Source organism: Antechinus flavipes, chromosome 2 (assembly GCF_016432865.1).
Source record: "Antechinus flavipes isolate AdamAnt ecotype Samford, QLD, Australia chromosome 2, AdamAnt_v2, whole genome shotgun sequence".
NCBI classification, from domain to species: domain Eukaryota; kingdom Metazoa; phylum Chordata; class Mammalia; order Dasyuromorphia; family Dasyuridae; genus Antechinus; species Antechinus flavipes.
Window position 1 is genome coordinate 41715139 of NC_067399.1, and position 21708 is coordinate 41736846.

At 47.0% G+C, this 21708-nt stretch overlaps 1 protein-coding gene across 5 annotated transcripts in view; it reads left to right on the forward strand.

The window, feature by feature from the left end:
• Positions 1 to 523: 523 nt before the first annotated feature.
• The window catches only part of LOC127547651 (hydrocephalus-inducing protein-like), a 66920-nt gene continuing 45735 nt past the window's right edge, over positions 524 to 21708 (forward strand). For 4 of the 5 annotated variants that reach the window (XM_051974600.1, XM_051974601.1, XM_051974603.1 and 1 more), the window contains exons 1-12: positions 723 to 1411; positions 1852 to 1979; positions 2303 to 2494; positions 3932 to 4081; positions 7019 to 7258; positions 8261 to 8426; positions 10528 to 10710; positions 13365 to 13544; positions 14700 to 14885; positions 16254 to 16489; positions 17769 to 17903; positions 19680 to 19863. In XM_051974600.1, the coding sequence (XP_051830560.1) occupies positions 1102 to 1411; positions 1852 to 1979; positions 2303 to 2494; positions 3932 to 4081; positions 7019 to 7258; positions 8261 to 8426; positions 10528 to 10710; positions 13365 to 13544; positions 14700 to 14885; positions 16254 to 16489; positions 17769 to 17903; positions 19680 to 19863 (2290 nt within the window). In that variant the 5' untranslated portion in view covers positions 723 to 1101. Of the gene's footprint in view, positions 1412 to 1851; positions 1980 to 2302; positions 2495 to 3931; positions 4082 to 7018; positions 7259 to 8260; positions 8427 to 10527; positions 10711 to 13364; positions 13545 to 14699; positions 14886 to 16253; positions 16490 to 17768; positions 17904 to 19679; positions 19864 to 21708 lie in introns of all 5 variants that reach the window. The other variant, XM_051974602.1, reaches the window with a different exon arrangement.

Below are 21708 nucleotides of genomic sequence, written 5' to 3' on the forward strand. Positions count from 1 at the left end.
TTTTGTAGAAAAGGAAATAAATCTGTAGCCTCAGACTCTCACAGATGATTTATAAGATTTATAGAAATGTATATAAAGATTTATAAAAATAAATTAAGCAGAATTTTATTGATAAAGTTTATATGACATGAAACATTGCCCAGCCTCACGGCCTCTAAATGTATGTGGATTTGGCTCTTTTTTCATTCTCGATGCTCTCATTCTTCAGAATCCAACCATTCTAAAACCACAATCCTTGATGGTAATGATAGTCTTGGGATGTGTGGGACAACTAAGAATGCAGGAAAGTGACTATTTTTCTTAGAGAAAAGGAGTGACTCAAAATAGCCTTCTCACTTACTCTGTGTTTTTTATTTGGATTTTTTTTATTTTTTTCAGTCTTTTTGTTCTTCTTGATCGGATTTTTCTTGTGCAGCAAGATAACTGTATAAATGTGTATATATATTGGATTTAACATATATTTTAACATATTTAACATGTATTGGACTGCCTGCCATCTAGGGGACAGATCATGGGGGGGGGGAGGAGAAAATTTGGAATGGAAGGTTTTGCAAGGGTCACTGTTCAAAAATTACCCATACATATGTTTTGTCAATAAAAAGCTTTAATTAATAAAAACACAAATGACCATTAAAAAAGAGAAGAGAGAAGGAGTGACTGTCTCTTGTTTTATATTATTCTAGTTAGATGTCCAGATCCAGATGGAAGTTGAGCGGCTGATCATGAGACAACATGCTTTAGATCAACAGAAACTACTCAATCTGGAAGAATCTTTCTTCAGTCATCGATCTCGCCGCAAATTACTCCAGTGAGTTGTCTCTCTGCTTATTGTTCTCAGAACGTGTCAAGTTGATGAGTCTAGAGGAAGGTGTATGAAACCTAAATATAAATGTATTCTCTTGAAGTAGAATCAGACAAAATTGGTCTCATGTCAAATATTATCTGGTGCCGAGTCAATCAGAGAAATTTTAAACTCTTCCAAAGCCAGAAAGTTTGGTCAGTAAGTCAACAAGCCTGCCCAACAAGGGGGCGGGCCAGACACATCAGCAGGTGTAGACAGAAGCAGGGGAAGGCCTTTGGTAAATATCTCCTAAGGTGGCGATGGGGACAAATCTGGGCCGCTTATTCCTGACCAGTTCAGATAGCTGCGCCTGGTGGGCCATTCGTAGGCGCAGCACCACGGAAGCTAGGCCCCGATTCTCTGCCCCTCGGTGGCGCTGGAGCGGTGTCCCGGGGGGCCAGACTCGGGGGACCAATGCCATTCGCCGTTTCAGGGCTCATCTTCCCGAGTACATCCTTGACTTTGGCTACATTATTCTCGGTAACGTCCGCAGCCAGAGCGTCAAAATCACCAACACCAGCAGCTTGCCCGTGTCTTTCCACATAGAAAAGAGTGCGCTTCAGGACTCAGGTAACGCCCCCAGGATGCCCCGGGTTGTCAGAGGGGTCCGGGCCTACTCTTTGTCCCACTCACCGCGGGCCTGGGGGCCGTGCGTCCTCAGGAGAGCTAGGGGTCGGGTCTGCGTCCAGGAAGCCGGATGACCGCTGGACATGGTGGAGACCAGGCGCCTCCAAGCCTGACTTCTTCCCTCAGCGGCCATTGGCTTGTTTATTTGGTATTCTCGCAATTATAGCTCAAAAGAGCTGGTTTCCACAATAATCTGACGCACCTCGTTTTATGCATTTTAAAACACTGTGAGAAGGGGCCCCTCAGCTTTATTAGTGCCCCAGAGGGGCCCACGCCCCAAGGAAAGGCCAAAGGGCTCTGCTCCACACTGCGGGGGGCTCTCCCCTCAGGACCCTAGGCCTTCCCTACCCACGGCTGACGAGGTGCCCTTGTTGCCCCAACAGGCTTCAGCGTACAGCTCGACCGCGTGAGGAATCTGCCCTATTGTGAAATGGAGACCTTCGAGGTGAAGTGTGACCCTCAAGCGGCCAACGCGTCTGTGGGCAATAAGGAAGTGATCCTGCCTATCAAGGTGAGCTCCACCCCTGCCCCGGCTCCGCCCCTTCCCCCTCCCCCCCTGCTCTCCCCTGGCCTCCAGCTCCTCCCCAGGCCCCGGCTCCGCCCCTTCCCCCTCCCCCCCTGCTCTCCCCCTGGCTTCCAGCTCCTCCCCAGGCCCCGGCTCCGCCCCTTCCCCCTCCCCCCCTGCTCTCCCCTGGCCTCCAGCTCCTCCCCAGGCCCCGGCTCCGCCCCCTCCCCTCCCCCTTTGCTCTCTCCCTGACCCCTGGCTCCGCCCCAGCCCCTGGCTCCGCCCCAGGCCCTGACCTCTCTGCTGACGCTGCCTTCCGCTGGCCACAGGTGGTAGGAGGGCCGACCCTGCACATCAGCATCCGAGCCAAGGTGACCATCCCGGCTCTCACCTTATCCCACGACAAGCTGGAGTTCGGCACCATCCAGTGCGGGCAGTGCCAGGTGGCCACGTTCCAGCTGTACAACGAGCTGTCCGTCCCCTGCGAGTGGTCTATCTCCAACCTTAAGCAGACCTCCAAGGTGACCGAGGAGCAAACCCGGTTCCGGTTCTGGTGCCAGAACTGGGAGGCGCAGTCTTTGGTCTCCTGTAGCTGTGGGGACGGGGAAGGGGCCCAGCCCCGGAACTGGAATATAAGCGGAGGCGGACAAGTCCCCTGGGAAATCGTGGCCGCCAGCCTTGGGTAGCCCTGGGCGTCAGTGCCCTTACCGGCAGGGGGCGCCAGCACGCTTACATCACGTACGTGTGCGCCACATGTGCACACAGGCCCTGGGGGCCGCTTCTTGCACGCACAGTGTGTGAAGGCACGTCCGGGCCTGCGCACACACCTTGGTCTCGCTTGGTCCAGCGCCATCGTCAGGCTCATTCCAGAGGAGGGAACTGGGACGGATAAGGGGAGAGTCAGCGTGTGGAGGGTTGCCCGCGCCTCAGGCAGGATTGGAACTCGAGTCTCCCTAACTTGGGACACCGTTCCACTTGCTAGCAGTGGTAATGGCGGTGTCAGCGCAGAAGTCTGAGCTTGCGAGAAAAATGGAGCCCGATTGGGGGAAGCTTGGGGAGGTTAATTTGGCAGCGGGGTCTGGGATCGAAAAGAGAGGAAAGTGATTCGAGGACTCATTTGGAGTCTGAAAATTAAAAAAAAATGTAAAAGGTTCAATTCATCTAAAGCTTGGGTCAGGGCATCCCTGTGGTGGCGCTGCCCAGGGTCCTGCAGTGCTGGGAACCTTAGCAGGACCTGACTTCTTTCTGGATGGGAAGGACAAGGCCAGGGGCAGAAGTCACAGGGGATTCCAAGATTTTGTGCCTGATGATTCAGAGTGTTGGTACAGTTAATAAAAAATAGGAACAGGAGATATGGATCAAAAGAAATGGAAAGAATTCCCCTTGAATGTGAGCTACCAGCATTGCCTAAGGGAAGATCCCCTGTGGGCAGCTGCAGTATAGGGCTGGAGCTCGAGCCGAGCAGGCAGAGAGAGAGGGATTTGGGGATTAAGGGCACGGAGCTGATTGTTAGGAAGAGGATGAGATTACCCAGGAGCACAGCCGGCAGAGAAGAGAGGGCTGGTCCTTTGGAGAAATGGGAGTAGCCAATGAAGAAGACTGAGAAATGGCAGGCAGGCAGGAGAACCAGAATGCTGTCCATGGTCCTGAAGCTTGGAAGCAAAGGGAGGAGAAAGGCAGAAAGGGAGAGGGATGGTCATCAGGGTCCCATTTGACATCATAAGCATTGTAATGCATTTCAGGTCCTCTTGTCGTTCCATTAAAACATAGAAACATTGTCTAGGGAAATTTTGTTTCAATCCAACAAGAATTGCCACACATTCTGGTTTCTAGCTCCATTTGCTATTCTAGAGAATGCATTAGTGTAAAGCATCTCCTAATCTTACCCAACCAATGAAAGACTGGGTCTGTTCTCCATGAAAATGGACCTCACTCTCTGATTCTTTTTCAAATACCAGCTGGACAAGCGAATGCCAAAATACTTGCGGAAGAAGCTCCAGGCAGAATTAAAGCCGAAGCTCCAAGCCTTTGATGTCATGCCCATGTCTGGAATCCTGGAGCCTGGAGAGCGCACCAATGTGCAGATCAAATTTATGCCGTCAGAAGAGGTACATCTCCAAGGGTGCCCATCAAAGAATGGGGCCTTCTGAGATGCTTCAGCAAGGTCTCAGGTCTCACTTAACTGAGATCCCAGGGGCCTCAGAGAGTAGAGTTGCTTTGGTCTCAAGGAAGCTGGACAGTCCAATGTCTGGGATATACCAGATTCTCATGAAGCAGCTGCTGGTAAAGCACTGGCTTATGCTTCTTCCCCTTTTCAGTTCTGAATGTTATCAAGAGGTGACTGTCACTAACCAAGTGTAACAGTGCCTAAAAGGAGCCTGCTCTGAGGGGAAATTTCAAGTCCACCATCATGGAAGTCACATAGTTATAAGAGATGGGAAAAATCCAAGTTATGGCAATCCCTGTGGGTGGCTGAGGTGAAGTGATATGTATTATTATTGTTGAATCCTTTCAGTCGGGTCCAACTCCTTGTTACCCCATGTGGGGTTTTCTTGGCCAGCTGCAGTGGTTTTCCATTTCCTTCTCCAGTTCATTTGACAAATAAAGAAACTAAGGCAAACGAGGTTGTGTGTGTTGCCCAGGTCACACAGCTAGAAGTATCTGAGGCAGAATTTAAACCCTGGACTTTCTGACTCCAGGCCCACAGTGCCACCTAGGTGCCCAAAATTTATAAGATTATGGGAATTGAGAAGGTCCGGGAAGATAAATTGCCTCACCCAGGTCTACCCAGCTTCCCAATCCAAGAGAACAAAAAGAATTAAAAGGAGTTCTCAAACTATAAATGAGATAAAGGTTTGGCCTGAGATTGTGGCATCCACTCCAGGATACTTAACATTGAAAGACTTTTTCTAGCTAGTTGACGAAATCACAAAAGAAGCTACAATAGCCCTTGGGACTATTAGTTAAAAGAGCTAAAGAGATCCTTTGTGGAGGGAGAGCTGAACAAGTCAGCATAGAAGCTCCGAGGTCTCCAGAGGAATGAGCTTGCCTCCCAGGAACACCAACAATGAATCTGCAGCTCTGCTCAGAGATCAGGAAAGGTTCCAGGTAGCACACCACCTCAGAGACATGCTGAGTCCCCAGCCGTGGGCACTCCCCCCATCTGTGTCCCTCCTCATGGGCTTCCCAGCCCTGAAGGGTCCTTGTGCGGGCCCTGTTTCCCCCTGCTGAATAGTAACCCCTCAGAGTGTGTGCTCCTGTGGGTAATAAGGAAGTTATTGTTCTGGTCATTTGTTTTGTTATCCTGATTATTTAAGCATTTTTGGCTTTAAACTAATGTATTCTCTGGTTAGTTGGGGGAAAAAAAAACATCGAAGGTCAAGGGAAGAGGCCAATGAGCTAGGGAGTTGAGTGGATAATGGTGCACAGTATATACTGAAGTTGGACTGGGTTCAGGGGGCCCATGTGGAAAGTGTACCCCAAGGGCTGCTTACTCTACCCAACTCTCTCCTCCTCATAAAACTTCTTCAAAGAGCTTTCTTTTCAATAAATCCACTGGATCCTACCATGTCTAGTCTGGGAATTGTTCTCACAGGTTACCAATGGTCTAAACACCAGGTCTTTCAGTCCTCGTCCTCCTCAACTCCTATTTAGCTTTTATGTGCCCCTGTCCTTCTAGATACTCTCAAAAATACTCCACTGTCCTGATTGCCATCCTTCTCTAACCACTCATTTCTCCATCTCTTTGTTGCCTCCCCATTCTCTTCCCATGACTATCTCAGTTTTTTTCTTTTCTTCTCTTTTCCTCAGTAGTCTCATTCATTCTTAGTTGCTTCACCTACTACCTTTTTGCAAATGCCTCCCAAACCTATGTATCATAGATCACCAATGGCTCTGGATCCAGTGTGGGGTTTTGGCGGGGGATGATCAGAGTTAGATAAATATGGCTCAAATCTCCCACACAGTGTATTCTCTACAAATAGACTAGGGATTGTAAGTCAAATAGCAAAACCTTTAATTAAAACAGAACACCAAAGAAAAGTCACAGAATAATCAAGTGACTTTCCCATCCTATAACTAGTAAGTGTCTGGGGTAGGACTTGAATCCAGAGCTTCTGATCCCAAGGCCAGCCTTCTGTCATCTGCAGGTCACTACTCAAACTAAGGTAGACAACAAGTGAGAATCCTCCTACACACACACACACACACACACACACACACACACACAATGCTAGTGATACTTTAAGGAGTCCCAGAGTGCTGGTGGATGAAGGAATACCTCCATTTCCATTTCCCCTTCCCGTTCTTAGAATTATGCCCTGGCTGGACTCCAGCCATTTGCCGGGCCTCCATCCTCATCCCGGAGCTGTCCCTTGTTCATCCTCCCACGCCACCTCTCCCTGGCTGTCTCCTTTATCCAGAATGCTTTCATGTAGTTTGAAATGATGCTAAATGACTAAAATGGTAGTTTGGGGGTTTTTTGGATACTACTACTAGACATATACCCCCAGAAGACCAAAGAGAGAAAGAAAGGTTTCATGTAGATTAGAATAATTCTATCAGCACTTTTCATAGTAGCCAAGAACTGGAAACAAAGTAGATGGCCATCATTCGTGAAATAAATATCGGTCTCTGAATATAATTGTTTCAATAAGTTGAATGGAAAGACTTATATGGACTGTTTCAAAGGGAAGTAAGCAGAAGAAGGAATCAGTATACACAGTTATGGTGAATAGCCTTGTAGCCAAGCATGGCTCTGAAGAGTTGCAAAAATGGAGGCTGATATGATGGTTAATTTTGCTGCTCGCTCTCTCTCTCTCTCTCTCTCTCTCTCTCTCTCTCTCTCCCTCTCTCCCTTTCTTCCCCCCTCTCTCTCTCTGTGTTAATTCTTCCACAACAATTTCATTTGAAAAATTTGCTGCCATAACAATGACAGACCAGTTCAAAGTATCAGATTCTGGCTTCCCATGGCTGGAAGCAGAAGGGCATCGTAAAGACTCTCCCTTTAATTGGGATATTGTCTCTCTATCCTTTTCCTTCCTCAGAAACTCTACACCCAGAACCTAATCATCAACATTGCCCACAGCTCCCAGAAGCTGCCTTTCCTCGTCCAAGGCAATGGCCTGGAGCCCCGCCTGGAATTTAGTCCCTCCGTTCTGGAGTTGGGGCCTCTGCTGCCTTTTGCTAGTGGCGATGAGGCGGAGGTCATCGTGAAGAATCATTGCAATTTTCCCATCGAGTTTTACTCTCTGGAATTTGATCAGGAATATCTTTTTGAAGAGAAGGTGAGAGGCCATTTCCTGGCTGTTTGGGAATCCATCTCCTTCATGCCCTCTGCTCAAGGTTAAAACACAAGGTTATGATGCCTCCAACACTCTGCGCTTGGGAAGGGAACCAAAAGCATCTTGCGGGGATTGAGATTTAAATAAATACTTGACCTCTTCTAGATTTCAGAGAGCAAATCCACCACAGGAGAAAATCCTAATTATCAACTTTAAAAAATCTACCCAGAAACTTTCAAATCAGTTAGGGCAATTCATGCAATCAATAAATCTTCACCAAACCCCCAGGAAGAGCCAGTCTAGAGAGAAGAGAAGAGAGTTTAGGGGAGAACTTTGTGAATGCACATGTCTGGAGAGGAGGGCAGTGGGGGATGGGGATGAGAGGAAAGGAAACAGAGAAATAGGAGGGGTGAGGGGATCTGGCTTTAGAGAAACCCAGGAAGAAAGTGTTGAGTGTCTAATCCCCACCTTTACAAGAATATCACCTGAACGTTCCACATCGGACGTCCAGCCAGGACCTCTGAGTCGTCCCGGTCTGGATCCCCAGGTTCCTAACATAAAACAGCTTCTCCTCACTAAGTCCTGATCTCTCTGGTTATTTTAGGAAAATGAATATGGGGCAGTAGGTGGTGAAGTGAGTAGAGCACCATCCCTGAAGTCGGGAGAACCTGAGTTCAAATCTGGCCTCAGATACTTAACACTTCCTGACTGTGTGACTCTGGGCAAGTCACTTAACCCCAATTGCCTCGGGGGGGAAAAAAGATATGAAGCACTAGGTCTGGAAGGGAAGAGAAACAAGGGCCCCATTTCATCCCAAAACCTTCAAGTTCTTCTAGGATTTGGGAATCCTGCCTGCCTTGAAACCCTGAGCACTTTAGGGGGAAAAGACAGGAAGCAGTCCCAGAGAGGAGGGATCGGAGGACCAAGGAAAGCCTCCATGTTAAACCACTGCCGAGTTGAGGCGGTGGGCAGAAGCCAAGCTCCACTTTCCTCCCTCTTGTACAGATCCTCCGAAACCTCAAAGGTTATGACGCCTCCAACACTCTGCTCCTGCCGCCCCGTGGCCCTGGGGAAAAGCTGCCCCCCGAGATAACGGACTACTACAAGGAGCTCATGCGGCTGCGGGAAGAGCAGAAGAGCAAGCCCACTGAGTACCCAGGCCAAGAAAATGGTGAGAGGCCGGGGCCTGGGCAGGGCAGCCCCCTTCTGAGCCCGGCACAATGGCGGCGGGAATTGTGGAGCCGCTCCCCCTCCGGCCAGACACCCAGCCACACAAGTGAAGGGGTCACGAGGGTCATTGGGGTCAGAGGCGGGGATGGGGGCTGGATGCGTCAGATCCACAAGTCACCACCCAGTCCTTTTCCAAGGCTCCAGAGAGCCCATTCCTCTTCAAAATGAAGGGAAAATGGGTAACCCCCCAAAAAGTACATATTACCAGTTTTAACCCAACTTTTCAAATTGCCCAAAATCTTTCCTCCAAAGCTAGCCTCCTACCTGGTGGGCAAGAAACAGGGAAGGCTCCTGCCAGGCCCCTTGGGCCCCTGGGCCCTACCTTGCCCTCGGAAGCCCCACACATGGTATTGCACAGCTTGGGTTGAGGTAATCTTGGACTGGGACCCCTGTGAGTGCTGCAGCTGCCCCAGGCCCCTCAGTGAGGTCCCCCATCTGGGATGATGAGCCCCATGCTGACCCCCAGGTACTCGTGCTGCTTCAAGAACCCCCTCCCCATCTCACTCCCACAGAGCTTCCCTGTCCTGCCTCTCATGCCATTCTGTGCCTTTCCAGGGCAGAGCAAATTGATGGGCTAAACTCATCAGTGCTGTTGGGCGAAAGCAGGGGTGGCGAACGTCCGGCCTACGAGCAGGGGATGCCCAGGACATCTTGGGTCTGGCCCTGCCAAGGCCTCCATGAGGCTTGCCATCCCAGACGGGGAACACAAGCTCAGGGGCTCACCAGGACTTGTGGCCATAACCCAAGCTTCCTGCCAAGCCCAAAGTGGTGCCCTCCTGCTAGCTCTCAGACGGAGGCAGAACCAGGGCTGGCTCAGACCTCCCCTGGACTTGGAGCACTTTGAGGCCCAAGTCTCAAAGCCCCAGACCTGGCCTCCCCCAGCTTCTCGGAGCCCTACAGCTGCTGGGGACCAGGCCTGGTCACCCTGGGCCTTTACTTCACTTTGCTTTCTATATTTAGAGGGACAGCGCTGTGAATAATCCCGGCTCCGTCTCTATCTCTGTCTCTCTTTTTCCTCTCACCTCTCCCTTCTCACATTTTTTTCCTCTCTTCTCTCTCTCCGTCTGTGTGTGTGTGTCTCTCTGTGTCTCCCTGTCTCTCCTCCCTCCCTTTCTCTCTCTCTCTGTCTTTCCTCTTTTCCTCTCTTACATTTTCCTCTCTTCTTTCTCATTCTTTCCTCTCTTCTCTCCCTTCTCTTACATCTTTTTTTCTTTTCTTTCTCTTTCTCTCTGTCTCTGTCTCTGCCTCTCTCCTTCCTCTCTTCTCTCCCATGTCTTACATTTTCCCTCTCTTCTCTCATTCTTCCCTCTCTCCTTTTCCTTCTCTTACATCTTTTCCTCTCTTCTCTTATACTTTCTCTTTCTCTCATTCTCTCTCTTTTTCTCTATGTGTGTGTCTCTCTGTCTCTGTCTCTGCCTCTCTCCTTCCTCTCTTCTCTCCCATGTCTTACATTTTCCCTCTCTTCTCTCATTCTTCTCTCTCTCCTTTCCCTTCTCTTACATCTTTTCCTCTCTTCTCTCTTATACTTTCTCTTTCTCTCATTCTCTCTCTTTTTCTCTATGTATGTGTCTCTCTGTCTCTGCCTCTCTCCTTCCTCTCTTCTCTCCCATGTCTTACATTTTTCCTCTCTTCTCTCATTCTTCCCTCTCTCCTTACTCTTCGCTTACATCTTTTCCTCACTTCTCTCTCATTCTCTCCCTTTTTCTCTATGTGTGTGTCTCTCTGTCTCTGTCTCTGCCTTTCTCCTCTCCCATGTCTTCCATTTTCCCTCTCTTCTCTCATTCTTCCCTCTCTCCTCTCCCATCTCTTACATCTTTTCCTCTCTTCTCTCTCATTCTCTCTATTTCTTTTTCTCTGTGTGTGTCTCTCTGTCTCTCTCTGTGTATGTCTCTCCTTCCTCTCTCCTCTCCCATCTCTTACATTTTTCCTCTCTTCTCTCTCTCCTTCTTCCTTTCCCCTTCTCCCCCTCCTCTCTGTTTCTCCCCCCATCTCTCCCTCATTCTCTCCCTGCCCTCCTCTTGAGCTGTTTTGGTTCCCCACAGCTGAGGAAGAAGATTCCCACAGCACAGAGCCAATAACCTCACCAAGCGTAAGGCGGACCTCTCTTAGTAGAGGAGTCTCTGTTACATCCAACTTCGAGGAGCGGCACTTACGAGCAATCGAGTCTCGAAATATCCAAGGTGAAGAAGAGGAAGAGGACAACTTGGACCGATTTTTCTCCCATGGTAAGTGCCCTAGGTCCAATTCACATAGAAATGGGGGCTATTAAACCATATATAAACCATGTGGGCCGTGTATTGCCTTATTTTATAACATAACATTACTCATGCTTTGTTATATTTTTATTTATCTTTGTGCAGTGTTTTCCAATTACACTTTAATCTGGCTCAGGGGCACTTGGGGGTGTTGTGAGCTGCCATATTTGCCACCTGTGCTCTCGCCCCTTGGGGCCGGTTCAGTCCAACCAGGGGCAGCCCGAGGCCCGACCACAGAACAGGGGTTACTGCCTCCTCCCAGGAGATTTGTATTTTAATAGGAGGCAAAGACTCAAGCAAAGCATTTCTAATGGCACCATTTTGGATATTCATTCAATGCTTTTTTTGGAGAGACTAGCCTTAAAGCCCTGTGCTATCCCATGAAAGTGCATTTCTATACATAGAGCAGAGTGTTGTCTTTCTCTATAAATAGTGTTTGCCGGGAGAATGTGGTGAAAAATCTGACTTAGGAGCCCACACGTCCCTTCTGGAGGAGGATCAGGGACTCCCCTATGCTGGGCTCCCTCCACACTATTGGTATAAAGCAGGGCTCTCACAAGGATGAGATAAGGCCTTGCCAGGGTAATCCCCTAAGCCTCCTGCCCCCCAATCCTTCTTTTCTTCCTTGGACTCCTGGCACTGCCTTTCCTCCCCACTTTCTTCTCCACTGTTACTACCTTGGGTCAGCATTTTTATTTTCCCTTCCCTACCTCATCAGAGTATTTGGAATCAGAGACCTGGTTCAAATCCCACCCCTGCCCCCTACTCCCTTTGTTATTTTAGGCAAATCATTCTGTCTCTCCGGGCCTCAGTTTCCTGCTCTGAAACAAAAAGTGAGAGGGGTGGATTAGATAGATTCAAGTTCTAAATCAGTGATCCTGTGAGGAACAGAATAATCAAAGCCATGTCTTCCAATCTCTTCCTACCTTCTCCTTCTTCGTTTTATGGTATTTTTCCATGAACTCATTTGTAGTCTTGAATTGAATCTTGGTTTAGTTTTAAATTGAATCCATCTATTTATTCATTTATGGATTGATTGATAGCAAGCCCTGATTCTCCCTCTCACCCCTGCTCTATCCGGCTGAAGATTAAACAAAAGGTAGAAATCCTCACAACATACCCACGCTGCCTGGTGAAAAAAATTCCCACATTGGCCATGTCCCATTCCAAGTTTTAAATCCATCCCTTCTTCTGTCTTCAGCCCCCTGGACAACCTGACTCCTGGGCCTTCCTGCTTCTACTCTTCCCTAAAATTTAGGCTTCTTGACATTTTTCATTTAAACTCCGGTATTGTATTAAATTTCATTATGTGGAGAAGGACCAAAGCATTAATATATTTGGATGCACAAAAGCCCAAAGTAAGATTTGATTTCATTCAATTTAACCCAACAAAAACATTTCTAAGCCACTGCAAAAGCTAAGCTGTAAGTGATGACAGAGATTTCCTGCCCGTGGAGAGATGATGAGGATCCGGTGGGGATAGGAGAGCACACAATTAAGTATCACACAAGGAAGAAGGGAGAAAAGTTAGGATCAAAGATAAGTGCTCTGGGAACAGTTGGAATGGGGAACCTCCTCTGGGTTGAGGAGAGAGGGAAAGGAGGAGAGGATGGCGCGTGGAAGAGCTGGACTTTGAAAGGAGCACAGGCCAGATGGGCAGGAGGACCAACAGAGCTGATGCTGTATCGTTCTTGCAAGCAGTGGAGAGCATCTGGAGGTGTTCTGAATGGCACAGTCTAGATAGGTGATGGGAAGCCCATGTGTGACTGGGGTGGGGGGCCAGAGAGGAGGGGGAGGGGAGAGCAGAATAACCATCTCAGGTCACTCAATAGAAAAAGAGAATGGGGGAAAGGAGAGGAATTCAGTTTGGGATTTTGGGACTGGGAGCTGGATGCATGGGGAGAGGGAGCCATGTCCCATGAGGATGGGGTCTTTGGGGAGGGGAGGAATAGAAGTGGAGAAAACATGAAGAGAGGCAGAAGCTGGGGAGGAGGATAGCATATAAACTAGAGAAGTAGAATTGGGGGAGAGCCCCCTTGAAGTTTGCCCCTTTTCCTTTTCCTGCCCAGAAGGCCATCACAGGCCTTATCCCAGAATGATGAACAAGCAAGGAAAGATCAGGGAACGAGAGGTCAAAGAAAAGGTTTGGAAAAGATTTAAATTAGTAACCACTAGTCAAAATCTAGAGACTGATCATCTACTGTAGCTCTGCAGAATGAAAGAAAGAAACAGGCCATCTTGGGAGGCTTTTGCATTTTGGAAAATGTTAAACACTTGGGAAAAAAGTTAGAAACTTGAAAATAACTGGGTTGTAAGTCTGGTTTATTCAAGGTGCCACAGCAGCTCATCCCTGTCTCTCTGGCCACCTGTCTCCCCACTACCCCTCGCCCCTCGGCCAGGTTATCTAGGTGGGGAACTCCTGGTATGGAGAGTCCCTGGTGCAGTCAGCCGAGCCTTTAGAAGTAACTTGTGCAGTCCGTGTTTATCCCAATAGACATCCTTTCAAAGGCACAACTGTACAGGCTGACTCGTGACTAAAGTCCTCCCAGAGAGTAGATGCCCTTCCCAGTCACATGCCTCCGGGTAAATTCTGGGTAACAGGGATGTGTGTGTGTGTGTTTAAGGAGCTGAAAAGCCCCAGAGTGCCAGTGAGACCCGCTCTATGGAGGAAGTTGGAGAAATCGATAACAACCCGGTGAACAGGTGCATCGCTCGCTACCTGGGCATTTCTACTTCTCCTGACAGCCACATAGCCAAGCACCGGAGGGGGATTGCCATCATAGTCCACGGCTCGCCACTGTCAGGTACGAGAAGCGGTGTTGATTGGGCAGTCCCGTGCCGGGAGCTTCCGTCGTAAGGAAGGGATAGGAAAGAGAGCCTGGCCCGGCTGCGGGAGCCCCCCAGGGAGCGGGTGCCCTAGCCCCACAATCCCGTCTCTGGGCCGACGGGTGTTAACATGGGCCCAGGGCCTGGAAGAATCCAACCTTCCATCCCCAGAGAGTTTGACCTAGACATGTACACACCTGTTAGGTGACCCACATGTTAGAAGGGCGCTCCTGAGCTTCCCTGGACCTCCATCCTTGCTTCTTTGATACCAAAGGCAGAGGGGCAGCTAGGGGAAGCCAGGAAGTCAGGAGGACCTGAGTTCAAATCCAGTTTCAGACAATACTTCCTGGCTATGTGACCCTGGGCAAGTCACTTAACCCCAATTGCCTCAGGAAAAAAAGCAAAAAGATACCAAAGGCAGATTAGATTGATAGCAGGGTTGCTGAATTTGCAATCAGAAGATCTGATTTCATCTGAGTCCTGGCTCTACCCTGTTACCTCACTGTGGGAACCTTGGATAAATGACTTCTCTTCTTTGGACTGTTTGCACATCTGTGAAATGGGAATAATTACACTTGGCTTACCTGTCTTAGATGGCGGCCGTTGTAAGGTTTCTGTGAGATGATGTCAGTCAGGTACTTTGTGACCCTACAGTGCCATGTGAGAGTTATTATTGAATCTGATGTCGTCCACAGTAACTAATATGGAAATGTGTTTTGCATGATTGCACGTGGATAATTTCTATCAAATTACTTAACCTCCTCAGGAAGGAGAGAACAAGAGAAAATTTGGAACTCAGTATTTTAAAAAATGAATATGAAAAAATTTTACCTGCAATTAGAAAAAAATAAAATATTTTTTGAAAGAAGCTGATGAAAGCATAAATATATAAGGGGTAAAAAATGATATTGTAGGGTTCTGGTTTGGGTTTTTTTTTAGCCTCTCTCTAAGGAAGCCAGTTATGGAACTATACTCCCACCCAAAGGTAAGATCCTATCATGGCAGAAAACCAGCTCTACCTCATGACTGTATAGTCAGTTTCTTCTCAAAAGACATCAGCAAAACGACCGGCTACCACCAGAAAACTCCTAAATTATCACCCCTTTTCCCCTAAAACCTCTGACCCCCCACAGGTAAGACTGCTGCCTGCAATAGCCTCGCCAAATACTACAACGCCGCCTACCTGACACTCGATTCCATCGTGTTGGATGCTCTGTCAGATTCAAACAGCATTCCTGGGCTCCGAGCCCGGGAGCTCTGCATGAGGGCGACCACCGAGCAGAGCATCCGAGATGTGGAGGAGTCGGTGAAGGAAGCTGGTGAGTTCTGAGGGGACCGGGCAGGCCCCCCGGCTCAAGGTTCCCGCTCAAGGTTCCCCCATAGCCCCATTCCCAGCATTCTCGCCGTCTGTGAAAATGCCCAGGAGGGAGGGGAGAGGGTCGTTCCTGCAGTGGGGGGCTCGCAGTGGGACACAATCCTCCCAGAACTTCACTTCTCAGATTTCCTTTTGGAAACAAGCAGACTGGGCATTCTCAAAGGCCAAAGGGGTGTCCCGGAGAGTGAGCATTACGAAAGAATGTTCCGCTCTCCTTCCCAATGGACAAGGCACCTGAAGTCCACCCTGTGCCTTCACAGAGTTTAATGATAACAATTAAAGTTCATTGCAAAGAGGTGACCAGGTTCCGTGGCTTCTCTCAGCCTGGAATCACTTCTAGGTGGACTTTATACCCAGTCTTTCTCCGTTATCCGTGGCCCAGGAAAGAGGGTTGTAACATGCTCAAAGCTTTGGAAAGGAAACTCATCTCCAACTGTCTCAGGCTGTGTGTCCCAAAAGTCCTATTGTGGCTTGAAGCCTTGATAATTTTAAGAGTATAAATGCCATAGGCTTACAAAAGATAAAATGTAAAATTCTTGATTTAACTTTTAAAAATACTGACATATTTCTCATTAAAGTAATTTTGAAAATTGGTTTAAAAAAAACCAGCAATTTTTCTTCACTGCTACTCAGTTACCTAAAGGATTTCATTTGTAATCCTAGCCTTAGAAGTATCAAAAGTATGAGTGTTTCATGTCCACAAAACAGTTTTGATGGGGCCCCACAAGAAAAAGTTTAATGGAGGGAGATCAGGTGACTCGGGTAGCCATGTCAGAGGACCATTTCTTCTGATTGCTTCTGGTCCACCGCTCTGAGAAACTGTCATTCAGAAACCATCCCATGCACAAAAATGCATCCCATTGCAAAATGTCAAGATGCTCCCTTTTGTTATGATTAAAAATTTATTCTTCAGAATTCACAAAACTAAATGAGTATAAAATGACTTTGAAGAATAATTAAACTTTCAGGTGATTTTTTTTTAAAATTACATTTCTACTTCAGACATTATTAAAACTTAAAACTGCACAGAGACATTAGGGACAAACTACAGAAAGTTCTTACAATTCTGCGGTTTTCTTGGCAGACGAGGGAGTTTGGACTTCTGGCCTTCTGGCCCAGGTTTCACCACATGACCTCATCTTGGGTCATTCATTTACATTCTTTCTACTTTCCATAGTCTTGAGTGAAGACAAGTTTTGCATTCCCTGATTATTAATTTTTTTTAATGATATTGGTTTCCTTCAAGGCTCCTCTGCTGTCATTATATGATTCACAAATGTGTCTCTTCCCTGCATTTCCCATTTCCTTGTAGCCATGGTTACAGAGAGTTCACTGGCACAAACATCCATAGGATTGTCAAGAGTAAGCACTGAGAATTTGGCCAAGCATATCTCAGAAGCAACTCTAGCCTCCCCCGAAAACCGGACGGCCCCCTCCAAGGCCGTTCGGGGCAGCGTAATTAACACCAAGACCAAGTCAGACAGCCATGGCTCTGGGTCCCAAAAACAACATCATCAGTTGCACCAGTCGGAAACATCGGGATCGCAGGTAAAAATTCGGTCCCTCCCAAAGAAAGCTCAGTATTCTCTCAATATTCCCCCTAAGTACTCCTGGCAATCAGGTCAATACGTGTAGCCTTCTCCACTGCACGAGAGCTTGAGTCCATTCTATCCCAGACACGTCAGCAGATGACCACAGAACTGAGCCTTCCCCCCAAAACCCTCCTTTTTGCCCTCATGGTCTCTTACAGTTGCCACGTGCTTCCCTTCCTCGAGTGACTTGAGGACTTTTGTCTTTATGCCTTTTGTGCATTTGGGGTGTAGTACCTGCTCACTGCTGGATTTTTCTGATTTGGAGAAACAACTGCTGTATTAATCTAGACCTAAAGCAAGGCCCTGGTGAAAGAAAGAGGGCAGATTGGGAGGGAATTTCAGGAGCTCCATAATATTATGTATAGAGCACCCCAAATTCTCCATGTCACCCATTAGCTTCCCTGAGGGGCTGGAAATCAGCCTGGGGTTAGAATTCAGATAGTCAATCATCAGCAATTTTAGGTACATCCTGTGCACTATGCTAAGGGCTGGAGCTACAAAGACTGACAGTGGACCACTGTACTCAGTTCAGGAAAACCAAGTGAGCACATCCCAAAGGAAAAAGGCCATCCTTAGCTGCAGTAGCATACCCCTCTTAGCCCAGGCAGAATCATTCTTGAAAATCCATTCCTCAAAGAGCTTTTAAGTTTAAAAGTACAGCTTCTTTAAAGATGAAACTTAAGGCTTTCGTTGATATTTTTACATTTTGTTACATATTGTAATATTACATATTGCAATTTATTTTTGCATCGATAGGTATTTGATGTACATTTTATTACATGCCTAATATGTTTAGAGCTCTGCAGTCAGCATTGAAGGACAAAGAAAATGTAGATAAGACATAATCCCTGCCTTTAAGGACACTACAGGCAAGCAAGTAGCTGCCAAAAGTAAAAAATGCTCACATTGTGTCAGTTTAAACATTGTGTGCTTTTGTTCCAAATTCTAAGGACAATGGGTGGGTGTCCTCCAGAAATAGGCAGTTCTTTGTTTTGAAGAGAAACATCGCATTTTATTTAAGGATTAATACCAAGATATTAGACATTGGAGACCTTCTAGTCTCTAGTTTTAAGTTATCCACAATTGTCTTACCAGTTGGAGTTGATATTCTCCTTTTTAATTTAAATTAATTGTAGAAATGGTTGCTTCTGTAGATCCCTTCACAGCATTCTGCAGCTAGGGAGTCCCTGGGTAGACCCCTGAAAGGACTGACAGCCCCATTTCCCCCTTCACAGATTCCATCCAGCCCTCTCACCTACACCCCTATTCACCTCCGGCTCGTGGGCAGCTCCAGCGAAGGAGACATGGGCTTGTTCAGCTGCGTGCTTCCTGATGACTTACTGGTGCAAATCATAGAGGAGAGAATCCAGGTAAAGGCCCTCCACTCTGGCCACATCAGAGGCACACCTTCCCCACATCCCCAGATGTGAGTCTGAAAGAATTCAGATGAGGTCCCAGCCCCTAGCTGGGCGACACTGGGCATGAAGCAGGTCGTCATAGCAGCATCCTCCCAGGACTGTGGTGGGTAACCTGAGATAAAGTTTGTAAAGCTCTTAGCCTGGTTCTGACACAGAGTAGGTACTTGAATAAATACTGGTCTCCTTCCTCCTTCCTTCTCTTCCTCCCTCTTTTCCTTTCCTTCCTCTCTTCCGCCTTCTTTCCCTCCCTCTCTTCTTTCCTTTCTTTCTTTTTTCCCACCTTTCCTTCCTTCCTTCCCTTGCTTCCTTCCTTCCTTCCTCTCTCCCTCCCTTCTTTCCTCTTTCCCTCTTTTTTTCCCTCCTTCCCTTCTTCCCTCCCATATTCCCATAGTCCAGGCCACCATTTCCCAACTGGAATTGAAGATTCAGAACATTTGAGTTAGAAGTTCATGATGCTTATATACTTTGTAGACTGTTTAGAATTGAGTAACAGCAGGTGTTCTGTATCCCCAAACCCCAAGAGTCCAGGCCTTGGCTCTCTAATACCTCCTTCATGTCCTTAGCTTTCTAGAATTCCCAAATAACAAGGATAACTTCTATTTTAAAAGCACTTGAGTTTTTTTTTCAAATGCTCATCTCACAACGACCCTTTTAGAAAAGTAGTACAAATGGGATTATCTGCACTCTGGAGAGGGAACCTCAGCCACTTGCCCAAGTTTACTTGCCTAATAAGAGGCAGAATCTATAGATTTATCCCCAAACCCTCAGCCTCCAGCTGGCTTTAAACCATGATAAAGCCAATAGGGAAAATGACAAGGGGCCATTTGGATCTTCCCTTGACTTCTGGTTAACAGCACAACCATCTCAAGTGTTTTAAGGGGGATTTATCACAGAGCCACTCCAGGGAAATCTGTCTGAAAGGGGTGGAGGGAGATTACCGATACAGAGAACATTGTTTTTTAAAGTTGAGACAATGAATTTTTGATGTTAAACATCTCTTAAAAGCAGGGATGGGCTCTGGGGCTACAAAAAATAAAAAATAATACAATGAATGATACAGATGAAAACCCAATGTAAGGAAATTACAATCCAATGCTTTTATTACTTTATGTCCAATATGTCTATTACAAGAAAGTGGACTGGGATGAACTATCTAGGAGAGAAGGCATTAGACTGAGCAGTTTTAGGAGGGATCATTTTCAATAGGTTTGAGTGGGGGGGAGGAGGACAAAGAAAGCAGCAGGGAGGAGCCCTGAACTGGGACTTCAGAGCAAAAGGATTTCTAGGAGGTCGATATAGGAAGAAAGGTCATCCTGGGGAGGTTCATTCGGGAATAGGAGGCTCAGAGGCCTTCCCACATCCTCCAAGCCCACTTTGGATGTCTCTTGCAGATATTTCTTATTTCTCCAGGTAGGTAGATATTGTTTCTCCTAAGGCAAACAGAAGTTTCTTCAGGACAGAGATTATTTTGGTTTTTGTCTTTATGTCTCCGACATCTAGCATGTTTCCTGCTGCATGCTCTGGGTGCTCAGACAACTGGAGTTAGAGAGCAGGATGGGGTTTGGTCATGGGAAGCAGTCTGGAAAAGCCAGGCTCAGTGTGGGATAAAGATTGTGAAAGGCCAAGTGGCCCTCAGCCCCGAGTCCTTTCACCCTTCGCTGAAGGTGAAAAAGGGCTAATGACCACTAAGAACCATGAGTGGACTTCTCTCTGGGTCTCTTATCTCAGCTCAGCGACTGCTATCGAGGAGTGGTCTTTGATGGAATAGAGACGGTCTTCGCCAGGAGTCCGGCCTGTGCCCTCCAGTGCCTGCTCAGAGCCATCAACAACCGGGAGCACATCTACTTTATCAACGTGGCTCAGGATTACAATGTCATGAAGGCCCGGGAGAAAGCCAAAATGGAAAAGCTAGGTATGGGCGCGTGAGGGGAAAAATGGGGTATTCTCAAGGCAGGGAAAAAAAATCGTTTAGGCTTCCAAAGCCTGAGCTCCTTCCCTCCTCCTCTCCCTCCCTCCTTCTCTCCCTCTCTCTTTCCTTCTCTCCCTCCCTCCTTCCCTCCCTTTCTCTTTCCCCCTCTCCCTCTTTCCCTCCTTCTTCTCCTCCCTCTTCTTCTCTGTCTCTGTCTCTGAAGGTGTCAGTTGGAATAACTTCTGGGACTCAAAGGGACTTGGTTTTGAATCCAGGCTCTACCATTAATTCATGGTCTCTTGGACAAAGTCCCTCAGTTCCTTTTAAATTTTCCTTTGTATTATTCTGCAGTTGATAGACATCAACAGGAATGAATATTTTCCTTTTGCAGATCAGAACAAGAAGACTTTGTATAAAGTGGTAGATCTCCTCTAGGTCCCACGTGGTGGTGGTGCATTTGTGGATATTGTTCAGATTTAGCATCATGCTTCCAACTTTGCTCTTGCTTGTCCGGATTCCTTTCTGAAATTCCTTCTAATCTCTTCCTTTTATTTTTGCAGAGATGCAATGATGTTCTTTAGTTCCTTGTCTTCTTTTTTAATGTGATTGTCACCAACTCTCCAGTGTCTCCCCTAGCTTTCCCTCCTCTCCCAAAACCCTTTAGAGAAAGAGGAGGAAGACAGTCTTTTCCTTTCCAAGAGTCCACACCTTGATGTGTCTAAAAACGTATGTCCCTTTGGGCACACCTGGTCTGCCAACTCTCTACCAAGAAGTGGGAATCTTGCTGCATCATCCATCTCTGCAATCACAATTTGGTGTTGCATCGATCCCAGAGCTTAAGTTGTTCACAGTTGTTTTATATCATAATCTATGTATAAAATGTCATCACTTCATGGTGCATTAGTTCATACAAGTCCTCCCAGAGTTCTCTGGCAGTCTAATTCCAACTCCCCTGACTCCTGTGCCCTAACCACTATGCCATCTTGTGGGTTAGATGTATTTAAATCCACTCTATGCATTAGACATCAGACCTCTATCAGATTTTCTTCTTATTTCATTGTTTGCCTTGTGATTTTAATTGCACTGACTTTTGAATTTTATGTGATCAGAATTGTCCATTTTACCTCCTTTGAGTCTCTCTATTCGTTATTTTGCCACAATCCCTTTCCTTATCCATAGTTGTAAAAGGCATTTTTTTCTTTGTTCCTCTGATTTGTTTATGACCCTTTATATCTAGGCTGTGTATCCATTTGGAACTTATTGTAATGGTCTCAATCTAATTTATGCCAGTTTGTCACTTAATTTCTTTGGTCCTCAATTTCCTTATCTCTAAAATGAGGGTGTTTGATTAAATAACCATCATTTTAGATAGAATTTCTATGTTTCAATGAAAAGTGAAAAGTACAAGGTGCTGTGACATTTTCCTCTGGGTGAGAGTTGGGAACCCAAGAAGACTCCATGGAGGAGATGACAGTTGAATTGAACCTTGAAAGGTGGGCTGGATTTCTATAGGCACTGGCAAAAATGCAGAGTTGGAAAAATGGGGGATTTTTTTTTTCAGAAAACATGAGATACTGCCTGGTATAGTGGATGGAGCCCTAGGTTTGGGATCAGGGGCTTTTATAACTTTTCCTCTCTTATGTTCGTGATCTTGTTGAATATTGTCCATTCTTTAGGCTTGAGTCTAAATGAGTAAAGATTTCTTGGGAGACAGGAAAGATTTCCAGGGTTTAATCCAACAGACTTAGTTGTTTAGTCTGACCATTTGGATTGAATCTGCTAGGTCACCGCAGTTTCTAAAGTGGGGGGCAGGCAAAGGAGAGAAGAAGAAAGGGAAGGGGACCTGAG